At 44.2% G+C, this 22316-nt stretch overlaps 1 protein-coding gene across 2 annotated transcripts in view; it reads left to right on the forward strand.

Moving 5' to 3' along the window:
- skap2 (src kinase associated phosphoprotein 2) overlaps positions 1-16846 on the forward strand; it is a 66597-nt gene extending 49751 nt beyond the window's left edge. The window contains exons 10-13 of one of the 2 annotated variants that reach the window (XM_088600328.1): positions 596-667; positions 6934-7046; positions 16049-16151; positions 16311-16846. In XM_088600328.1, the coding sequence (XP_088456454.1) occupies positions 596-667; positions 6934-7046; positions 16049-16141 (278 nt within the window). In that variant the 3' untranslated portion in view covers positions 16142-16151; positions 16311-16846. The remainder of the gene's footprint in view (positions 1-595; positions 668-6933; positions 7047-16048; positions 16152-16310) is intronic. The other variant, XM_088600327.1, reaches the window with a different exon arrangement.
- The last annotated feature ends 5470 nt before the right edge of the window (positions 16847-22316 follow it).

Raw genomic sequence — 22316 nt, forward strand, 5'->3', positions numbered from 1 at the left:
TGCCTCAGATCACGCAGCTTCTACCAACAGGCAGGATTGGTGAAAGGCTCCTCTTGTTTGTCATCTTATTTTTGTAGTTCTGACAGGATCTTTGCATGATTTGATTTGTTCAAATTCTGAAGAGTATTTTGTATCACTTTGAGCCAAATCTGTAAAGCTGGACAACGCAGACGAGGCGCCGCCCTTCCGGCAGGGCTCCGCCTCCACACTGGACACGCCCCCGCAGCTTGGTGATGGATCTTCTTGTTCATCCCCAGCCTTGTTCTTCTCTCAGCTACTGTATGATTCTGTCCAGCACATTCTCTCTCCTTCTTTACTTTTATAACAGGCTTCATAATCAAATATCTTCATTATTGCCTGAAATATAAATAGGTAGCATTAATAACTTTGTGTCACTCATATGCGTTTTATTTATGTATAGTTCCATAAACAGGGCTGGGGCTGGGGTCCACACCCAAGGTAGACGAGACCCTGACAAAGCATTTTCAATGTGGGGAACTTTAAAAACCTCTTTAGCTGTATCTCCTTCAGATTACCTGTAAAGGTAATAGAGTATTTCCAGTGAACTTACCGTTGTCTTTTTCACTGTCCGCAGAGGAAGACCTGCCTAATCCTCCTAAGAAAACACCAGAGGTTTCAAGCAAGCCTGTTGTTTCAAACGTGACAGGTAATGAAATCAAGTCTTTACTTTCTTCTCCTGTGTTCAGACCGTACTCCCCTTCCCAGCAGCCTTCCTGTTTGAAAATCCTCTTAATCTGCCTAACTAAAATCCTGTGTGAACTGTGTGCTTTAAGTGTCAGGGAAAATACCTCCTTATTTAGGATACACAGAACCCACTTGAGAGGGCTTTACAAAGTAAGCCAATTTATACAAGTTATTCCTTGCTGAATTACTTTGTAATGACTCAATTAGCTTTCATTTCTGCACAAAGGAGATTTGGCTGCATAAATTAGCTAAACATCATCGGGAATGTGTCACCGCCGAAGGACAGTTTATAAATACAACACACAGTTGCTGTCACACCTATAAGAGTGTAATATAGACATCTTTGTATACTTTGTGGTTGAGCAGAACAGACTTCTGCCATTCAGAGTCTGACAGGGGACAAGGGGGAGCCCAGGGGACCAGCAACGCAGACGTCTCTGAAAAGGTCAACTTGACACAAGCTCTCGCCATCGACCCACCACTCTGTCTGCTTTGATAAAAATCAGATAAACTTAAGACCGCTAATTGATCCGCGGCCTGTTTAAATGTTGGCCGTGCATATCTTCATTGCATATGATTATCACGAAACGCAAATGAAGACCTAGGTGAGAAGCACAGAGGAAGAAAAAGGCTGTTGACAGCAGGATAAAAATGGGAACAGGACATAGATTCACAGGAAGACGTTAGGGGAAGAAATGCTCTTATCTGCCTCTGCCTGCCAATTGGCCTGTGAACTAATTATCAGAAACGAAAATCCTGCAGGGGAAAAGAAAATATCTGCACGCGCTCCAGTCTCATCCTCTGATCCACTGGGGTTCTGGTCCTCTGCGTTTCCAAGGGCGGTGAAAAACAAGGCTTGTGCGTTTTCTCCAGCTCAAGGATGCACCACTACAGATAAGGCAGGCTTTACTGGACAGAGCCCGAGGAGAATATCTGCTTCTTATCAGCACTTTGCCCTTCCCCGCTGCCCTGTGCCTGTCCAGGCAGGGCTGGCCATTGTATCAGAGCTGTGTCCTGGGAGGAAGTGTTGTCTGGGTCTCCTTCCCCTCGTAGGTACCAAATACATCACCCCAGCCAGGCTGTCAGAGAGGGTGGACACAGGCGGAGCTGGCAGGAAGCAGCATTTCAGAGCTCCTTCTGCTGTGACATGTGGACAGGAAATTGAGTGCTGTGCTCAGGAAGACCCCCCTGACAGGAAGTCCTAAACAGGTTGCCGCGAGGGGGGGCAGAGGGGGTGCAGGGGGGTGTGTATGAGTTTCCCACACAGGAAGCCATCCCTGGGCCAGCTAGCCTTGTAGCTTTCAGAAGCATACATCAGCGAGCTGATATGATTTCATTAGCGCAAATCCGTTTAGTTTCTTGGCTGGTGGCACAGATCCATGGTGTTTCAGCATGAAGACTGGAGTAGTAAGGGCTTGTTTGTGTGATAGAAGGCCTTGTTCTCCTCCTTGTTGTGATTTTTATTTTGAGGGAGTATTACTTTTATAAGTGGAAGGCATAAAAATCCTATTTCAAACCAAATAAAAAATAAATTTAATTAAATAAATAATTTAATTTAAAAGACAAGAAAATAGTGATTTGTTACTTTTTAATGAAACTGAATTAGAATTAGGATTTGCTGTGAGCTCCTCAGTGGTGTTGTTGCAGTCTGTGGGGCTGTGGAGCTCACTGAGACCTGGGCTCACTCTCCAGCCCTGCTGTGAACTCCCAGGTGCTGGACTGGGAGCCTGACTGCCAGCAGTAGTTTTCACCTCATCTGTTCAGAACTAACCTTTGTCCTCTGGGAGACAGTTAACTTTGTAATACAAGTACCCTGGTTCACAAGTAGTGTGCGAGGTTGACAAGATGATTTCTTTCTTGCTGGGCAGTTCCTGACATGAACTTCTCACCTCTCACAAGAATGCTAGAATATATTTCACCCCCTTTTATGCACTTCAGACTACTGCATGTAAAATCAATTACAAGAGCAAATGTTTGCTTTCTAAGGGAGTAAACATACTGTATTTCTTAAAATCTCCCCGCTATTTGAAGAGATTATTCTTTTGTCATGCCAAGCCTACTTATTAAGTCCTTGGATATAAAGAAAGTATTTATGTATGAAGTATTTACAGTATGTTTCATCTGATTATCCCTTGATCAGATGAGATGTTAATCCAAGACCCTGACTCCTTTCCCGGTTAAAACCAACTCTGGGCTGAACAGCCTGGCCTCTCTGAAGCTCCTCTAGTTTCTCTCTCCTGCCCTGATCTGCTGTGCACTGCGAGTTCAGTGTGGCACTTCAGTACTCCAGGGGTGGGTGAAGTGAGTCACCTCCTATATGTGAAGTCCTTCCGGATGAAAAGTGCTTTATAAGTGCAAATCGTATTGTTCTAGTTCTTATAATAACAGTTATTGCAATGATGTTAGGCCAAGGTACTGATTTATTTCTCCCGGAGTCCAGTCCTGAGGATACCGACAGCTGTCATGTATTCCTTAGAGAACAGAGCCACCTATTCCAGTGAGGAATGAAACTGGAAATCCAGTTAGCCGACAGCCCCACTCTCGGAGAGTTCCTCTCCCGCACTATTTCATCACGACTCAGCAGGGCATCTGAAACCCAGAACTCACAGACAGGGTAGAATCAGTGATTTCAGTGATTGCATTTCAACGGCACAATGACAATATCCCAGGGTTTATTGCTGTTCTGGAATGGCTCACTTTTATTCAGGTCATAAACTTTTCTTGTATGTTGTCAGATGTTCTCTGTTGTTCCTTGAAGGGCTTTTACATATACTAGACTGGTGAAAATCCCTTATGCATGCTTAGTATAAGTATTAGTATGAATTATGTTAGCAAACAACTTCTTTGAATTTGGTCTTTAAACATCTTAATTTTTTCAACCCCATTTTTTCCCCGTTATATATCTTAATTAAAACCTCTCAACGTGTACTTTCATATTTCATTTTATTAGTGAAACATTACAGGGCCTCTGTTGCCTAAATTTCCCTGGCAGCTGCTTTAGAGACAGTGGGATCTGTTCGTACAACGTGAGTAATCACAGTGGAACTGCACATAATGAAATTACAGATTATCAAGGGGGCTTGTCTATTATAAAATTACTAATTTAGCATTTCTTATCATAGTAAATCCTTTCACTCTTTTTCTGCCAGACATACCTAATTCTGAACCTCTTCAGAAATAACAGATATTGATTCATGGGATTCACACCAGTGAATGGAAACCATGTCCGTTTCAGCAGAGAATAAATGAGTGAAGATTAGAGTGCTGTAGTCTGTTGGTGATGTAGCTTTTCTATGCCTTCTGAGGATTTTGAAATCCTGCTGTATCACAGTCTTAGAAACTTAAAGAGGTGGTTTTATTAAAGTCTCAGTGCCTGTTTGTGTGCAGAGTTTGAAATTGAATGTATGGCTGCAGCGTTAAAACAGAGGGGTACCATCAGCTCTGGGGTGGAGCACACATGACCTGATCTGGGGTGTGGTTGTTCCTCAGGCTGGGGGTGTCGCTGTCACTCAGGGAAGGGCCTAGCCCCTCCAGGCCAGGAGAGCTCCAGCACTGCTGCTGTACGAGTCCATTCAGCAGCTGATCAGTGCAGAATCAAGGCTGTGCTCTTGTCACTGTTTTCGGTCCCAGTGCTATTGCCTCTATGCACCTGTAAAGCTGTAATCCACCATCTGAATTCTGAGCCAGATCTGCTACTGAGATCTGTTTTACTTTGTGTTTTTGAATGACTTGTTTGATAGAGCTATATACTGAATGTACTGTATCAATGATTCAAATAAAAATTAATAGTTTTACAAACTGGACGTGGCAACAGTTCAAAAGACCTTGTTCGAAATAGGCAGCTGGACCTTAATCATCTTTCATTCCTTCTGTGTGACGCCATCGCTCAATCTGCTCATTCAGTCAATGGTGCAAAAACAAATGAACTTGAGTACGACATCCCCTTTATTTACGTTTCAATTAAGATGCGTCGGACCTTAATCATCTTTCATTCCTTCTGTGTGACGCCATCGCTCAATCTGCTCATTCAGTCAATGGTGCAAAAACAAATGAACTTGAGTACGACATCCCCTTTATTTACGTTTCAATTAAGATGTGTCTTTTGGCACAGAAACTGGAGACACGTTTTGTTTACCTATCGATAGTAAAAAGGATTTGGGGGCCCTGATCATGTTTTCAGATTATTTTTAAATGCTAAACTTCTTCAGACCGTGCTGACTTTGCCCAGCCTGAATGTGAACTGTTTTGCTGCAACATTTTCTCCACTCAGAATGTCTCAGAATATTGAAGGAACTGAGGAGCTTCACTGGAGCTAAAGAGAAGAAAAGACCAAAGTTCAGGATGCAGTGGCACACCGATACAGTATGCCCATGTTAATGTATCACACAAACTTTGATGTACATGACATTTGCAAGTTGTCTGCAGGCTCTCCTGTTTGGAATGAGGCTCTGAGTAAAATCCTGACGGTGTAAGCGAGTCGCTCCTTCACCATGTTGGCTCCTCAAAAGAATGATTGTAACGGCCTCCTTGCTTGTCACAGCACAACCTGTCGCTGTTCTTGAAGTGGCAGGAAGTCTCTCCCAGGGGACACAGTCCTCATCAGGTCATTAAGGAAGAGGATCATAAACGTTTGTACCATAATGTGACAACCGGCCGATTTGCAGTAGTGGCCTGATTATAATGGCCATCAGCTGTGGCAGCTGTATTTCAAGCATAATGTAATTCCATAATCATATATGTGATTCTTTTAGATGCAGCAAGTGTTTCTTAGCAGTCATTTTTGAAAGTGGTAATTGCTGAATTAGCCAGGTTTGGAATAAAATATTTCTAAAAGCAAAAGGTTTGTGGGGTAAAAAAAAGGAAACTGAGCTTTTCGTGCAATAAAAGTAGCATGATGTTACGTAACCTCCGTTACTTCTAAATCCTCGGATGTAACAGCGAAATGAAATTATTGTGCAGGAAAATAAAACAAGCATAACTAAAATAAATGAATCATTTATGAGGTTGTCTGCCCATTTTTAACAAGACGGCGACTTGTCGTCAGTCACCAGGAACAGCCCCAGAGGGTCGAGCTGCTCCTGCTGCAGCGTTTCCGCAGGGAGAGAGCAAACAGGTCTGGTGCTGCCTGCTGCTGGCCACCTCCGAGCACAGCAGAGCACGGCCGAGCACAGCAGAGCACACCACACCAGACCCCCAGTTAGACTACTGAGACACTGGTTAGACCTCTGAGCCCCCAGTTAGACCACTGAGACACTGGTTAGACCTCTGAGCCCCAGTTACACCACTGAGACACTGGTTAGACCTCTGAGCCCCAGTTACACCACTGAGACACTGGTTAGACCTCTGAGCCCCAGTTAGACCACTGAGCTCCCAGTTAGACCTCTGAGCCCCCAGTTAGACCACTGAGACACTGGTTAGACCTCTGAGCCCCAGTTAGACCACTGAGACACTGGTTAGACCACTGAGCTCCCAGTTAGACCTCTGAGCCCAGTTAGACCACTGAGACACTGGTTAGACCACTGAGCCCTGAGGTAGATGACGGCACGTGCTGGAAGTCATCTTGGTGAAGTCATTTCTTTTCGCAGCAGATCTGGAGGGGCAGTGCAGGCCCACAGTGATGGGTCAGAGCCCTCCAGCACCCAGGAACAGCTGGTCACCCCAACTCCAGGGCTGCAGTGCAGGGCGGGGCTGCTTGTGTGTGCCTCTCAGTTTTCCTTGTGATTGTCGATTTTGAATGAGCCTTCAGCGTGAAGAAAGAATCGTGTTTCCTGTCCTCAGGAAAGTCTCCTGGAAGAGCAGCTACCTGCTTCATAGAACATGCTTATTTCCTCATTAGGACTGGGAAAATAAGCACAGTTTGTTGTCATCATATCCGGCCGTATCCTGTCATTTCATTCCTTCTGGATCTATGATGTCTCCCTTTAAAATTCCATGTTTCTTTCGTTTAGAGGACCGTAACATTACGATAACAAACATTTATACTGGGTGACATCGGAAGGTTGTGAAAAAATTCTATTCAATGGAGATGACCTTTGAAAAGGTGTGAAGTTCAAAATTATTATTATTATTTTTTTTTTAAATCCATCGCAGGCATTGCCGTTTAAATGGAAACGTGTTCTCTATGGCTTGGGTTAGAGGATGGGGGTGTAAGAAATTTTAGTTGTTTGAAAGAATTAAAAATCGTAAGTCTTCCAGCCGTGTATCATTCGTCTTTATCTTCATTTCTAGTGAACAAGAGCACAGACTACAAGAGCTACTACCAGGGGCTGTGGGACTGCACGGGGGACCAGCCGGACGAGCTGTCCTTCAAGCGAGGGGACGCCATCTACATCCTCAGCAAGGTAATCAGGCACGCCGTCGGCCCGGAAACCGGCCGTGGGAACAGCGGGATGGGAGGAGCCAAGAGGAAAGGAGCCAGAATCTGCGGTTCTGCAGCAGGCCGGGGGAGCCGTGTCGAAACCTGAGATCGGCCCGCACTGTGCCGGCTTTTTCCCACTCTTCCTCTCCCTCAGGGCCGCCGGCCTGCTGATGCTTCGTGTGCTGTTGCACAGCACCCGCATGTTTGCTGAAACAGCTGCAACATCTCCACAGCCGTAACACACCCCAAACACACACCCCAAACACTTCCACAGCCGTAACACACCCCAAACACACACCCCAAACACTTCCACAGCTGTAACACACCCCAAACACACACCCCAAACACTTCCACAGCCGTAACACACCCCAAACACACACCCCAAACACTTCCACAGCCGTAACACACCCCAAACACACACCCCAAACACTTCCACAGCCGTAACACACCCCAAACACACACCCCAAACACTTCCACAGCCGTAACACACCCCAAACACACACCCCAAACACTTCCACAGCCGTAACACACCCCAAACACACACCCCAAACACTTCCACAGCCGTAACACACCCCAAACACACACCCCAAACACTTCCACAGCCGTAACACACCCCAAACACACACCCCAAACACTTCCACAGCCGTAACACACCCCAAACACACACCCCAAACACTTCCACAGCCGTAACACACCCCAAACACACACCCCAAACACTTCCACAGCCGTAACACACCCCAAACACACACCCCAAACACTTCCACAGCCGTAACACACCCCAAACACACACCCCAAACACTTCCACAGCCGTAACACACCCCAAACACACACCCCAAACACTTCCACAGCCGTAACACACCCCAAACACACACCCCAAACACTTCCACAGCCGTAACACACCCCAAACACACACCCCAAACACTTCCACAGCTGTAACACACCCCAAACACACACCCCAAACACTTCCACAGCCGTAACACACCCCAAACACACACCCCAAACACTTCCACAGCCGTAACACACCCCAAACACACACCCCAAACACTTCCACAGCCGTAACGCACCCCAAACACACACCCCAAACACTTCCACAGCCGTAACGCACCCCAAACACACACCCCAAACACTTCCACAGCCGTAACGCACCCCAAACACACACCCCAAACACTTCCACAGCCGTAACACACCCCAAACACACACCCCAAACACTTCCACAGCCGTAACACACCCCAAACACACACCCCAAACACTTCCACAGCCGTAACACACCCCAAACACACACCCCAAACACTTCCACAGCCGTAACACACCCCAAACACACACCCCAAACACTTCCACAGCCGTAACGCACCCCAAACACACACCCCAAACACTTCCACAGCCGTAACACACCCCAAACACACACCCCAAACACTTCCACAGCCGTAACACACCCCAAACACACACCCCAAACACTTCCACAGCCGTAACACACCCCAAACACACACCCCAAACACTTCCACAGCCGTAACACACCCCAAACACACACCCCAAACACTTCCACAGCCGTAACACACCCCAAACACACACCCCAAACACTTCCACAGCCGTAACACACCCCAAACACACACCCCAAACACTTCCACAGCCGTAACACACCCCAAACACACACCCCAAACACTTCCACGGCTGCAGACAAAGTGTTGTTAGGAGTCATAAGCAGAGTGAATGTCAGTTTCTAGAGCACATGGAGGCAGAGCCAGTGGAAGTGTCTGGCATATCAGCGGCTGAGAGATGTTTTATTGCCTTTACGAGCCTTTGATCTGTGTGAGTAATTTTAGCAGGGGGGTAGTGTGATTAGAGTGGTTTCGACAACCACATCTGCGTGACACCCTATCGCCTCTGTGTGTCGGGTTTCTGGGCTCTGTTCGGAGGAAAGGGGAGAGAGAGAGAGGCAGAAGGCTGCCTTTGAATAGTAACAATGAAAAAGAAGATCCAGATAATTTTCTCAGAAGCTTGCAGGAGACATTTCTGCTGCCCAGTGAACTTCAAGTGAGCTCTCAATTGCTGCAAATTGACACTGGCTTGTCCTGTTCAGGTTTATTGGCACTCGTGCATGAAGCTGATGTCAGATAGTGGAAATGCAGAATGGTAGGAAGACTGCATTGAGCTGCCTCAGAAGATTCGATTATCATTTGACACAGCGAAACTATTATCTCAGTCGCGGTTTTGCTGTGAACTCTTCACCCTCAGTTCAATCTGCTGCACAGTCCCTGCATGCCATTATCGCAGTGGGACACACGAACGATAGAAAACTGCAGACAGCGCGGATCTTTTCACATTCAACTGCGACATCTAGTGGCGTGAGAGGGGATAGGTTCTTGTGCGCGTTAGTGATTTTAAAGCTTCTGTTTATGTTCAATTCTCTTTTTGCTTTTTTTGCTTTCTCAGTTGCTTGATAGATTGTGTAATTTATATCATAGTTTGAAATAATCTGAATCTCCTGCACAGGTTAAAGTTATTTTAATCGTATCATATCATGATCACTGGCTAAGAAATTGCACAGGAAAACCGTTTGAAATCATTTTTAATGAGCTTGTATTGTCGTCCTTAAATCTGATGATTTCAGCAGCCTACTTATTTCAGCAATATCTGTAGGTGTTTCAGTGCTGCTGTCGTAATTTCACCTTGGAGGTCTCTCTGGTGGCTTCAGTGAACAAAGCCTGAATTGTTAGAGGGGTTTTAATTACAGCAGAATATGAATCTTTCTCTAATAGCAGCCTTGACATTTGGAGTTCAGGCAGGACTCTGGTTTTTTTCTGTGTTTTGGACTGTTTAGACGTAATGAGCAATCCTGGAAGGCGTGAAAGCTGGTTCCTATCTAGGAAGACATATGGGTCAGGTTTACCGCCAGCCGTGAGCTCTACGACAGTGAGGACGTGTGATGATGTGTAACTTTAAACTAAGCAGAGAACATTTGCAAGCAATAGAGGCACAGTGGGCTTGTTTCACCTGCACCAGAAAGGCCTGCTGTGAAGGACAGCTTTTCCTTAGAAAAACCGCTCCAGCTGCTCCACAGCAGGCCTGATCGCACGGGACGAGTCTGGGACGCGGTGAAAACACAGTGAAAGTGCGACTGATCTGCTGCTTGTTGCACCAGCTTAGTTTTCTCCCTTCATAACCCTCCCATTTCACCCTGAATCTGGGGGGACTTGTACATCTCCTTTGGGTGGCAGTGCTCTTCAATATTGCTCAGTATGAATCTTTCTCCCATCGTCTTGGTGAGTCTGTGGCTCTCTTCATCGCCTCAGGGTGAACCAGTGGCTCCTTTCACTGGTGTCCCATCCCGTGATCTTACAGCAGCGACAGCTCGGAAACAGGAGCGCCCAGACCTCATCCCCATCTTCTACACGTTGTGAAAATACATTTGCTTGTATGCTCTTGCCTTTTAAAAACGCTTAGTAATAGTGAGCTTGTTAAATGGAATTTAGCCCTCAGTAGTTAGGAATACTGAAAGCACTTCTCCCAGGGTTGCTGTCTCAGCTTGGGCTCAGTTCAGACATGTAGCAGCTGGTTGTGCCTGAAGTGAGTACGAGTTCCAGTTAGCTGTCGTCTGGGCTTCTCCTCACAGGAGCTCTTAAGAACCAGGGGCACGAGGAGGGTTTCAAAGGCTGCCGTACTTTATGTATTTAAAGTATGTGCATTTAGAACTGCTTGGATCATAGATAAGGACTGACAGCATAACAAGCACACATATTTGAAAGATACAGAATTTAACTGGGCTGATTTAAAAATGGCTGCAGTGTTTTCCGACTATATTTAACAAGTATTGTTTTAAAATTGCTTGTTTTCTTGTTTAATATTTAACATTTAGGTTTTCTACCACTTTTTTTGGATTTTTTGATTTTTTTAAATCATTGAAAATAATCCATAATTATTCAGTACTGATAATTATTAATATTTTATGCACAGGAATAGATCTAGTTATTTTTTTATCTTAGGCTGTCATCCAGAATATGATTGTTCTTGTAATAGTTTTTCTTTATCTCAGCTTCTCAATGAAGCTGCTTTAGAAAATTTAACATACAGAAGGATCACATAAGAAGTACACTTTTTGTAAAACTGTATATTTATAATGTAGTAGATTGTTTGGGGTTGTTCAGGTGACAGACTCCAAAAGAAGTGTAGGACAATGCCTGACATCCTGAGTTTCAGCAAGCCCTTCTGTATTGAGGAATACTGTATGTTTTTTGGGGGGAGGAATCACAAATCTGGTCATTAAAATCTACTGGGGATATTTTTTTCCAGTTCCTCCCCTATTGCCTCTGTGAGAAAAGTGGTTTTATCTTCTTGTTGCACAAATTCACTTTAGAAAAGCTACACTCAGATCCGAACACTGTAGAGTTACACGCCCGAATATTCCTCATCCCTCAGCAGAGCGTTGTTAAATTGCCCCCCTGGGCAATTTAATGTATCAAATCTCTGTACTGTAAAATTGAATTGCACAGGACAGGGTTAGAATGGGCGTGCTGTCTCTGTCCCTCCAAGCTGAGAAAGTGTCCTGCAGCAGTGCCGGGTCTCTGTCACAGCTCTCGCAGGAAGTCAGAGTGGCTCCCCTGGTTCCCGCCAGCGTGATCGTTACTGCAGAGCGTCGTCGTTCGATTGGTTTCTACTAATCGTTCTGTTCAGACAGGGGACGTCGGAGACAGATCTTTTCTTATGATCTTATGCATCTCGGTGTTTATTGCACTTTCCTAAAGCAGAGTCATTGTGTGCGTCTGAAGGCCCTGAGCCCAGTAAAAAGAGCTGGCCAGTACTGGCAGAATGCAGCTGCTGTGGCTCTGGTCCTTGTCCAGCAGAGGATGTGCCCCCAGGTGCCCAGAGCCGGCGAGTGAAGGGTGGGAGGCACACCGACTGGGACCCAGTGTCGCCATGGAAAACCGGTGCTGGGAAAAGCGCTGCAGAATGGGAGCTCTGTGCTCACTTCCTGGAGCAGCCTCATTAGGCTTTCCTGAGCACATTTCAGAAATGCCCAGACAGGGTGTGAAAGCTCCGAATGTGCCGTTCTCCACCGCTGTCTCTTAACTTTTCCTGACATCACGCTGGGGTCTCTGACAACTTTACTTTTAATTTGGACAAATTAGGTGTGCTAATTCCTGGTCCTGTAGGCCTGTCATTTCTGCAGCCTAGCGCGGTCCCTGGTTTTCCTCACAGCTTTAGCTTCCTGTTTGTGCTGAAATCTCACTTCAAAGATTTCTGCACTCTCCCCCTTGAAAGGCATCTCTTATGCTACAGGCTCTTGATGGGACGTGTCAGAGTTACACTGCAGTTCACAGTGTTTCATTACGTACTATTGCCGTTTGATTACTCGGGCTGTCAGCATGAATGTTACTCCAATTGAAAAAATAAAGTAAGAATTTACAAGTCTGTTGAATTTCCTGGTAAATATTTTTAAACGAGTTACAAGGGACGTTTTTAAATTATTTTTTTTCATGTAGTTAGGAATTTATAATGTCGATGCACTCTAAAATTATTTTTAAACAATAACTTGACTTTTTTCACATGTAATTTAATTTGATGTTTTTTTCTTTTTTATTAAAAGATATTCAAAATGCTTATTTAAATCATACAGAAAGGTAGCAGTAAGCCCGAGGTACATCTAAGCAAATTACCCCTGGAGGTGACTTTTTACCTGGAGTTTGATTTTGCATTGTAGATGTCGTCCATCTCCCTTTGCCAGGTTTACAGTCTGGCACACAGTAGGTTTGTATTGTTTTCCCAAAAAGATTTTCTCATTGTATTTCACTGTAAACAGTACAGTATCTGAAAGGTCTAGAGAATTGTAGATTTCCAGCTCACACCCCACACAAGGAGAAGGTGTGGACTGAGAGTTCGGATGAGCCAGTGTGTTTGTGTCTGATGAGCTGGTCCCCAAAACAGCAGAGCAACGAGGCCCCAAGCTATAAAAGCATCGGTTGTATTTCTTATTTACTGTATGTGGTGTTTGCCTGCTTCTGATATGTTCACAGATAATGGTTCTAACTATAATTAAAGACTGAAAACTGTCTTGTAGCGTTAAAACTGTGTTAAAGTGAGGATAACCAGCCTGTTTTTTTTGCAAATCATTTTTAGGAAAGAAAAAAGTTGTAGTTCAGTGAATTACCAATAATGGATAATTAAGTGAAAACTTAGAAAACGTCTTATTTCTCAAAGAGTCACATTAATTTTGAAAAGGCCACTCATCTCCTGCAAAATATTTTATAATAAATAGTATGATTTTTATGCTCTGCGGACATAATGGTGAAACATACTACAAGTTGGGGTTTGTAATTGTTACGATCAAATTAGCGAAGGCTCCTCTGCAGTCGAAGTGTGAATCAGCAAAGCCCATGATGCTGCAGAGCTGGGCACTGTGATCTGCAGTCTGTGGATCTGTAGGCTTTTGTGATTAAAATCAATGGGTATATTTTCATGTTCCTAGATACCACTTTTCACATAGAGGAAATACACCAGCAGTAAACTCATGTGTAGCCGCTTCTCTGGCGAGAGGGAATCTGAGCTTTAATAAACCTGCCGCTGTCAGATGCAGAAATAACCCAGTAACCACATAATGTACTCTTACAGTGCATGAGTGATAGAAAATAATTACATATCCTGCGAAAGGAGGTAATATGTCTGATAAATTGACGAGTCCTATTTCCTGTAGATTAAAGGACTCTATATTGCTTTATTAATTTCACTGATGTAATTCTTACACACTGATGTGTAGGATCTTTGCTTACTGAAGGAAGCCAGATGGCTGATACATAACAGCACTCCTGTACAAGGGAAGATGGGTAAGATGTGGTGCTGTACAGGCAGAGAAGGCAAGTTTTTCTATTTTTATATCAATGAGGTTATCTTACTCGGGCCTGCCTAGTACTCTCAGTGGTCTACTGTTAGTCCCTGACCTGAGACCTTTCCCCACTTGTTCACTTAAACAACCGCGGAACCGTCAAGCAGTTTGTAGTCTTTTCAACAAACTTTGAAAAAGACACCAACGACTGTTGACTGAGAGTTAAATGTCATTATTGTGAAACGATAAAGATTTTAGGCCTAACATTTTATCATTTTTGAAAAACTAATTTAGGTGATTAGGCGACTTTTTTGCGGTGATTTGAATGATTTGCATGAAGTCTGTGGTTTCTGTTTGTTTAAACCACACATAATACCTTGCAACAGACAGCCAGAATACTCGAGCTCCTCTGACCCAACAGCTTGCAGTGACTCTTTCTCACAACACAAGTATCAGGCCACGTTCCTGCACGTCTGCCACCTGTCCTTTAAGGGAAAAGGCTGGGTTTTTAAGAGGAATCGATACCCTGAATTTATCCTGAAGCTGGATAAAGATTTACTTATAATTTTAATGCCAAGAGACAAGCTTCATAATAAAACAAAATGAAATACAAATTGAAAACAGGCTCTGCAAGACGCTGAATGGTTCTGTAATGCATTAAGACTCCATACTTGGTCGCCGTCCAAACCGTCTCAGTGTTTGCTATTTTAACATTTCGGCAGTGGGGTGTAATGGGTTTAACTGGAGTCCGTGTTGCTCTTGGGGCCATGCAGAGAACAGCAGCGATCCAGCCTGGGCTGCAGAGGGCCTCTCTGTGCCAGCTGTATGAGGGAAAGCAGCATGTCTATACCCAGTGCAGGTTTTAAAGCCCACTGTCTGAACGCCTCCTCATCTCAAGCCACGTGAGCGCCAGTGATGCCCTGAAGACAGACGCGTGTGCTGTGCCCACTGTCTCACATGGCGCTGGTTTGCCCTCACAGTGCAGGACACACCGGGTGCTACAGGGGGCTCCCCCTCCCTCCCCACTCTGTCCAGGACACACCGGGTGCTACAGGGGGCTCCCCCTCCCCTCCCCACTCTGTCCAGGACACACCGGGTGCTACAGGGGGCTCTTCCCCCTCCCCACTCTGTCCAGGACACACCGGGTGCTACAGGGGGCTCTTCCCCCCCTGCTCTGTCCAGGACACACCGGGTGCTACAGGGGGCTCCCCCTCCTCCTCCCCGCTCTGTCCAGGGCTCACATCCTGTCTGCCCTCACTTTCATTTTCCGCTGCCCGGCTGGCGAGAGAGGTGGTTTTCATTTGCAGGCTTTACTAAACACTGTTCATGCAGGTCGTGCTTTCAACTGGGGTGAAGAGATACTTCACTTTTTTAAAGCACTTCAGAACATTGATCTCTTAATATTTCTTGGAAGGGGCTCTGTTGCTAGATCTTTCGGAGATGCTGCGTGGTTCAGTCAGGAAGATGTCTGCCTCGTGTGTTCACCAGTTAAATAATCGGGCTCAGCCTGGCATGTAGTAGCTAAGTAATCTGTTCTTGATTATGGTCTGCTCATGCTGACCTTGAGAGAATCTCTGCTCCACTAGGGAACACATGTTCTTCATTAACATGATATCTGCGGCTCTGCTCAGTGCTCTCTCCCTTTGCATTTTATAGCATCTGAATGCAGAACAGGCTTGAGCATATTAGTTTTTCAGGTGGAGACTGTGGGAGATTCATACAAACAGGAATCTCTTTTCAGATAAGATAAAAGGGAACATGCTACATTAAAGCGTTTTTCGGAATTAATTGTATTTTTCTTTTATAAAATTGGACTTGAGAAGGTTTTTCACTCACTGGCAACAGCTGGTTCTTGAAAAAAAATGTCTCCTGCTAAAGTAAAAAAGAAGTGAAACAGTTTTTCAGTTTGTTTGGGAAGAGTAGGCATTTCGAAATAAATGGTTTGAGTGTGGCATGCCAGATTTCGCTCATTTGGTTCACTAGTGTTACTGACTCAACAGTGGCTCAACACAATGTGCCCTTTAAAAAAACAGAATCCAGATTACAAGTCAGCAATTTAAAAAAAATCATACACTGTGAAATTCGACCGAGCGCCAGCCAGTTCTGGACAGCCTGGTGTTCTGTGGGTTCTGGCTGTGTGAGTATTGAAAGGCGGACTGTTCTTCCCACAGGAGTACCAGAGTTTCGGATGGTGGGTTGGAGAGGCGAAGGGCTGTATCGGCATCGTGCCCAAAGCGTATTTAACAGAGATGTACGATATATAAGGCAGCTCCGGTAAGTATGTTTGAATCCTGCTCTTCTGTTAGAAACAACCACTGCTTATGGCCACACAGGAGACCGCTGTGCTGCTGTACAGCATGACGCTGCCAGCTGGATGCCTGTCCCACCTGCACGTAGCCTGCGGTCCATTTGATCTGTGCTTGTCTTTTTCAGACCTTTTTAATGTTGTGTCTAACCTGCTAAAGATATGAATATTGTTGCCAGAGTGACGTCAGGAGTGGAGCCGCCCGGGTCTGGACAGGGGCTGCTGGGACGTCCTGCCTCCCGAGCCGGGCCTCATCACACCACACGTCCGCTGTGAGGTTTCTGCACTGCGCCACTTATCTTCCCCAGAGAAAGGGACGGTACTATTCCTGTAACATGTTGCTCATGAAATTAATTCAAATGCATCAGCTGTCAATCTTGATGAGCTCAAGCAGAGCCGGTTAGCTCGAAAGCATCAGCCTGCATATAATCCGGATTTTATCTCTTTACAAGTATTGTTTTTCAGGTCATATTGAAATGAGATACAGTAAAATTTGCATCTTTTGGCATAATATATAAAAATAATTTCTATTTATTTTTGAATGCTCGCTAAACAGATAATTTAGTGCCATTTGTTCTTTAAACCATTTTGTTTTCTCTCCAGCTTCTTCTTACAGAGTATCTCTCCAGTGTCTTTTTAAAATAAAGCTTCTTGTTGGATTCTGTGAACTGGCTGCTAATGATTTGCTCGGCAAGTGATTTTTTTATCAATAAACAGTGTAAAGGAACAGTGTGTGACTGTGAGTGACGATCTCGGGTGTCCATGTGCTGCATCAGCTTTTTGAAACAACAGAATTCAACACTAGGTGGCAGCAGAGGTCCAGTCCTGATATGGGTTTCTCCTCCTCTCAGTGACCCTTCCCAGCCTGCTTTGTGTCTGTCCTGCTCAGCCAGGAGGCGGGGTGTCAGTCAGGGAAAATATCATGCGGGCTAAAATCTTTTTTAATCGTTTTCTTATATTACACAGCTCGGTTGTGAGTGACACAGTTTGACTCTTCTTTTCTCAGCTTGGTTTTTAGCTTCTCAGATAAATGAGCCATAGCTCTCTTAAGGATTTTACTTTTTAATATGGTATATTTGATATATAAAATGAACTTTATATAGCACAAATATAATAGCAGTACAATAATAAATAAAGGTTCAGAAAGCCCCTAAATTAAAGTAATTTGATGTTTAGTTCACATTATCACACACATAGTCCTCAGAGTTAAATTACACTTTTAAAGACCTATTTCCACATAAAATCATTTAATATAATGTTGATATTATACAGTATATACAAAACTTTAATGACAAAAACAAAGAAGTCAGGGGGGCATCCTGTTTTTATATTTTCGCTTGTCTGTCCACGACAGGTTTTGACTCAATGGTTAAACACATCCTTTATGAAACGTTATTTGAAAAGTTGCACAATTGCCTTACTCAAAAGTAACATTAATATATATTTTGTTTCAAATCATAATTTATTCAGAAGACTTCAAAAAATACATACCTGAAGCACATGACTGCGTTTCATTTCATTTACCAGCATTTCTGTGATGGTGTATTTGACAACGTCCACAGTCATTTACGAACTGTTTCATTCCATTAGCTGGTGTATAATAGTGCACATAGTAATTACACACATATCCAGACTGAGCAAGCAACCTAAATGGAAACTATATTAGAAAGATTAAATTTGATAGTCCTATGGTATTAAACCAATAAATTGAAATTAAAATGAAATATATATATTATCAGCCTTGGTACCTCTGAACAAGGTATTGTTAATGTTTTTGTTTATTGCATAATAATTCCTTTTATTCCTTCCACATAAATCTGTGTCTTTTTCCTCCATTGTGTTTTAAGGAATGATTGTAGAGATAATTATAACAGAATTAAGTCAATAATGAATCGCTTTCCACCTTGTTATTTTTGTGTACTCAGAATCTGTCACTAAATCTTGTAATAATGTTCCACCCTGCAAATTTTTAAGGTTCAAATAAAGTTTAATTGTTTGCAAACTGTTAAAATGCTAATAATTCAACAGCCTGCTGTGTAACTAATGAAATTACTTTATGATTAATTTGAAAAATAGAGAGTTGATTGTAGTAATTAAACAAAACAAGGTGAAGTAAATGATTCTAATGCCATCTGGCCCCTAAACTGAACCAAAATAAATTAAATGGTGCCATCAAGTAAATTTATTTAGGGAAATAAAGATATTGTAATAGAATCATTGTAGGGATTGTGAGGATGTTGTGAATTACCAGAGGAGTCATTTGGGGGGAGTTTAGACTAGATTTCCTGTTTTGTGATTTGGAATATCATTGTTCATTCCATAGGTAACACATTGAGCACACGTTTTAATCGCTGTGTTGCAATGGTTTTGTTTTAATATATTACTTTTTATTTGAAGGTGGTGCGGTATTATTTTGGGGGGTATTCCTTTTACCTCTGTCCTCAATGATCAACGAAAGGGAACTGTTTGTTTTTATCTCTTAATGTTATACTCAAACGGTGTCTTCTTACGCAATAAAAGAGAACAATTTGATAAACTTGAGTTTTTTATGTGCTTGTGAAATTGTTTGTTTAAAGGATTAACTCAGAATAATAAACAACTGGCACTGTAGAACACACTTTTAAACTACCTACTTTGAAAGACATTAAAGAAATTGAAGTGAAATGCATGTCTTACCAAGAACAAAGCACTATTAATGTGTTTGCTTGTGGCTCTTAACGATCTAAATATTTCAAAACCTGTGCCTTTAAGGAGGCTTTTGCTGAAAATACAGAGCTGTCATTAAGTCGTCCTGGTCTGCACAATCCAAAATACCCCCTAGCTCTATTCACAATCAACTCCTTCATGATGACAAGTCAGTGCAGAAGGAGTTAAATGTAAATTGTGTAACAAATTGGCTATATAATGTGGCACAATATTCCGAAATGAAGTGTAACATATTTAGTAGAAAATAAATTGTTAGCTTCAGAACAGTGTGTTATGCGTTCAATCAGTTTGCATGTCTTCTCTTCAAAACTCTTCATCATCTTGACAAGAGCCATTTATATTGTTATTATGATTTTACATCTTTTCAGCCCAAGACAGGAAAGTGTCTTTGGTATTACTTCTTTGTTGTCAGTGTTGAACACAACAAACAGGCAGTAGTGTGCTTCGATTTCAGCCACTTCTGTTCCTCTTTGAAAGTGTTCAGTCTTTAAACCTATTGAACTGACCTTCCTTGTGTTCATTTCATTCTTCTCCCACTTTTTTGAAATTATGCATTAAATAATTATCATATATTTGATCAATTGTGAATTAGACTGCATTTATATTTATACAAGGAAAAGCTGAATTTCTGTAGGAGACGTATAATAGTAATAATGTTCATCGGGCAGACCACTTAGCAAGCTTATTTTAGATGTTGAAGTGCGAGGCTTTTTCTAGAACATAAGGCAAAGCAGACAAGTGAGGAAACATGCACACAGTGAGCACACAATCTACCAGAGAGGCCCTCAGAATGATCCTGTTAAGCATGAGTCACGTCACTGACATCTGCAGCTGTGACTGACATTATGGGTGACACGACACCCTTTGTTCTCTGTAATAACTTGTAAATATATCATGAGCATGTGTGGTAATTCCTATTGTACGTATTGTGTGCAATTACTTTAGATTAACGCGATTATATAAATATACACATATTTGCACTGCAGGATTTTGAAGCCTTGTGTGTACTGTATGTGTGTGTGTGTGGAGGTGAGTGTATTTGTTTTCAGACAAATGATTCCTTTTCTGCCGATCCTTCCCTTCATTTGTCTTTTTAATGAACTTACTGTCCTGCCTGACAATCCGTCTACTGCCAATAACTGTACGGGAGGTGATTTAACCGCAGTGACTCGGAAGTGTAAACATCTAATTATTACACTTAAATTGTCAATAACATCTCGGTGAGACATGTCCGCACCTCTGTTCATAAAGAAACACTAGACTATATCTATAGTATAGCACTCTGCAGAAATGCGAAGAGATGTTCTGAAGCGCTCTCCGTATTTCACTCGGAGAGGCACAGCAGATTGGGTTCTAGAAATGCAATGAAATCGTCAGCACGGCATTAAGTGGAAAATTAGAGCCAGAGAAGCCGGGGAACAAGGGGGGAGAGGAGTGGAGTGATATTAAACAGCCCACTGTGCTGCTGGTGGAGGCTCTCCTGTTCATTTGTATTCTGCAGAGCGCTCAGTAACCCTGCGCATCCCCACGGCTCCAGCTTGCGGTGCTGATCATCTGTTCCTCCTGCGGGGGGGCCTGCTGATGAGCGCCGCGGATTTAACCCCTCAGTGCCAGGGGTGTCCGCTCCAGGCCAGGGCCCGCCACTGGAACCCGGAGCTCTCGCCTCAGACCCGTTTTTATTTTCATGCGCACGCCACACGCAGAATGTTTGTCCGAAGCTTGAGTAGAAAAGGCTCCTGCGTGTTGTTTAGAGAAGCTTCAGTCCTGGAGGTGTGAACTCCAGGGCCTTCACTTCCTCCTTGTGCAATCACATCCAGAAGAGGTGTTTGCGAAGATGAGTTTAGCAGAACCTTCCTGACTGCTTAGACGGCGAGGATGGAGGAGAGCGTAAAACACAAAAACCTCCATCCTGCGCTGCTTGGCTGAAGTAATCAGCACAAAATTGATTTGGGAGAGGGAGCTCGGTTTGTGCCAAACAGATGGCACACCCTGCTGTGTCTTTGATTGAAAAAGAAAGGTAACATTTGCAGCGCCGTCACAGAGATGGTGATCAGCTAAACAAATTGGTCTCCAGCGCGCAGCTTTGCTGGATCGAGTCACGCTGCAGGGAAGAGGAAGTTTCTTTTCCGGGAACTTGGGGACATTTGCTGCCCCTTGGATAAGACAAAATAAACTGCTGACAAATTCAGGAACTAGGTGTCTGCGAATTTGTGATGTTCCATTTTCTAAAAATTTAATTCTATCCATATCTACTTATTCGTCCATTTTCCTGTCTTGGTCTTGTGTAACGTATCGCGTGTGAAAGGCCGAGATGCGGAGACGCGAGTCCGCGTGCCATTGGTGCAGCCGGAGACGTCCTGGAGCCCAGACAAGGCAGAGTGACGATGGGCTCTGCTTGTCTCAGCTGGCGGCCTGATTCCGCTTCAGTAAAGACAAGGTACAGAAATGTCCTTTGGGTGACATTCAAAACTCAATATAAATCCTCTGCTTTATGAGACTGCAGTGCAATAAATTACTTAGCCTAATTGTAGATGTAATGAATTACCATAATTAGTCATGGGCTACATTAAATTAATCAGCATGGTACATTATTTTGCTAAATTACATCCTTGCCTTCAGAAGCCACCAGTACAGCAATCAGTGTTTCTTCCAATAGGGGAATGAAGCCATAATGAGAAGCAGCCCTGCTCCTGGAGGGGTGACAGGATATGAATTTTGATGGGAGACAGGAAGACTGGAGACACAGGAGCTTCAGCTTGTGCCTGAAGTGTCTTTGGTTGTTAATAAAACTGGGAGCACCGGGCTGAGTCTCCCGAAGGTTGTGGAGGCAAGAGGGGACTTAGGGCTGCAGCCACAGCGGTTGTGTCAGAGGGGGTTACACAGAGTAGAGGTGCCACCTGACCCCCTCCCCCAGCGCGGTATGCCTGACGCTGCTCGCTCGTCTCTGTGGGGCACCGCGGCCGCCGCGGCTCTTCCCGAGCAGAACCGTCTGGGAATCCGCATGGGATCATGCTGGGACTGGGGGGCTTGGCAGCACACATGCCCAGCTGGGGAAAAAAGCGGCACTTGTTGCCCGTCGCTCGCTGTCGCCCCCAAGAGCACAGGGAGGGGCAGCACACGAGCGTGACTCTCGAGCGTCCGTGCTGGTGTGATCGCGCTCCTTCCTCGCTCCTCTTCATCACGTACGCGCGTCTGTGCGCGGAGATACACGGGCGGCTTGACAAGTGCTTGTTTAGCAAGGTTTAACACAAAGACAAAAAGCCCCTCGGAGAAGACTTTCCTGACGAGATCAAACGCTCCAAGCGCGACTCCCGCCTGCTTCCTCCGAGCAAGAGGTGAATTTAAGAGCTCATCCTTCACGCCCGCCCGTCCCAGCAGGGCGCTTCCGAGGTGAAGCTGCTGTGCTTTGAGCGGCCCCTCCCCCACGC

The sequence above is a fragment of the Lepisosteus platostomus genome, chromosome 12 (assembly GCF_059453375.1).
Source record: "Lepisosteus platostomus isolate fLepPlt1 chromosome 12, fLepPlt1.hap1, whole genome shotgun sequence".
Lineage (NCBI taxonomy): Eukaryota > Metazoa > Chordata > Actinopteri > Semionotiformes > Lepisosteidae > Lepisosteus > Lepisosteus platostomus.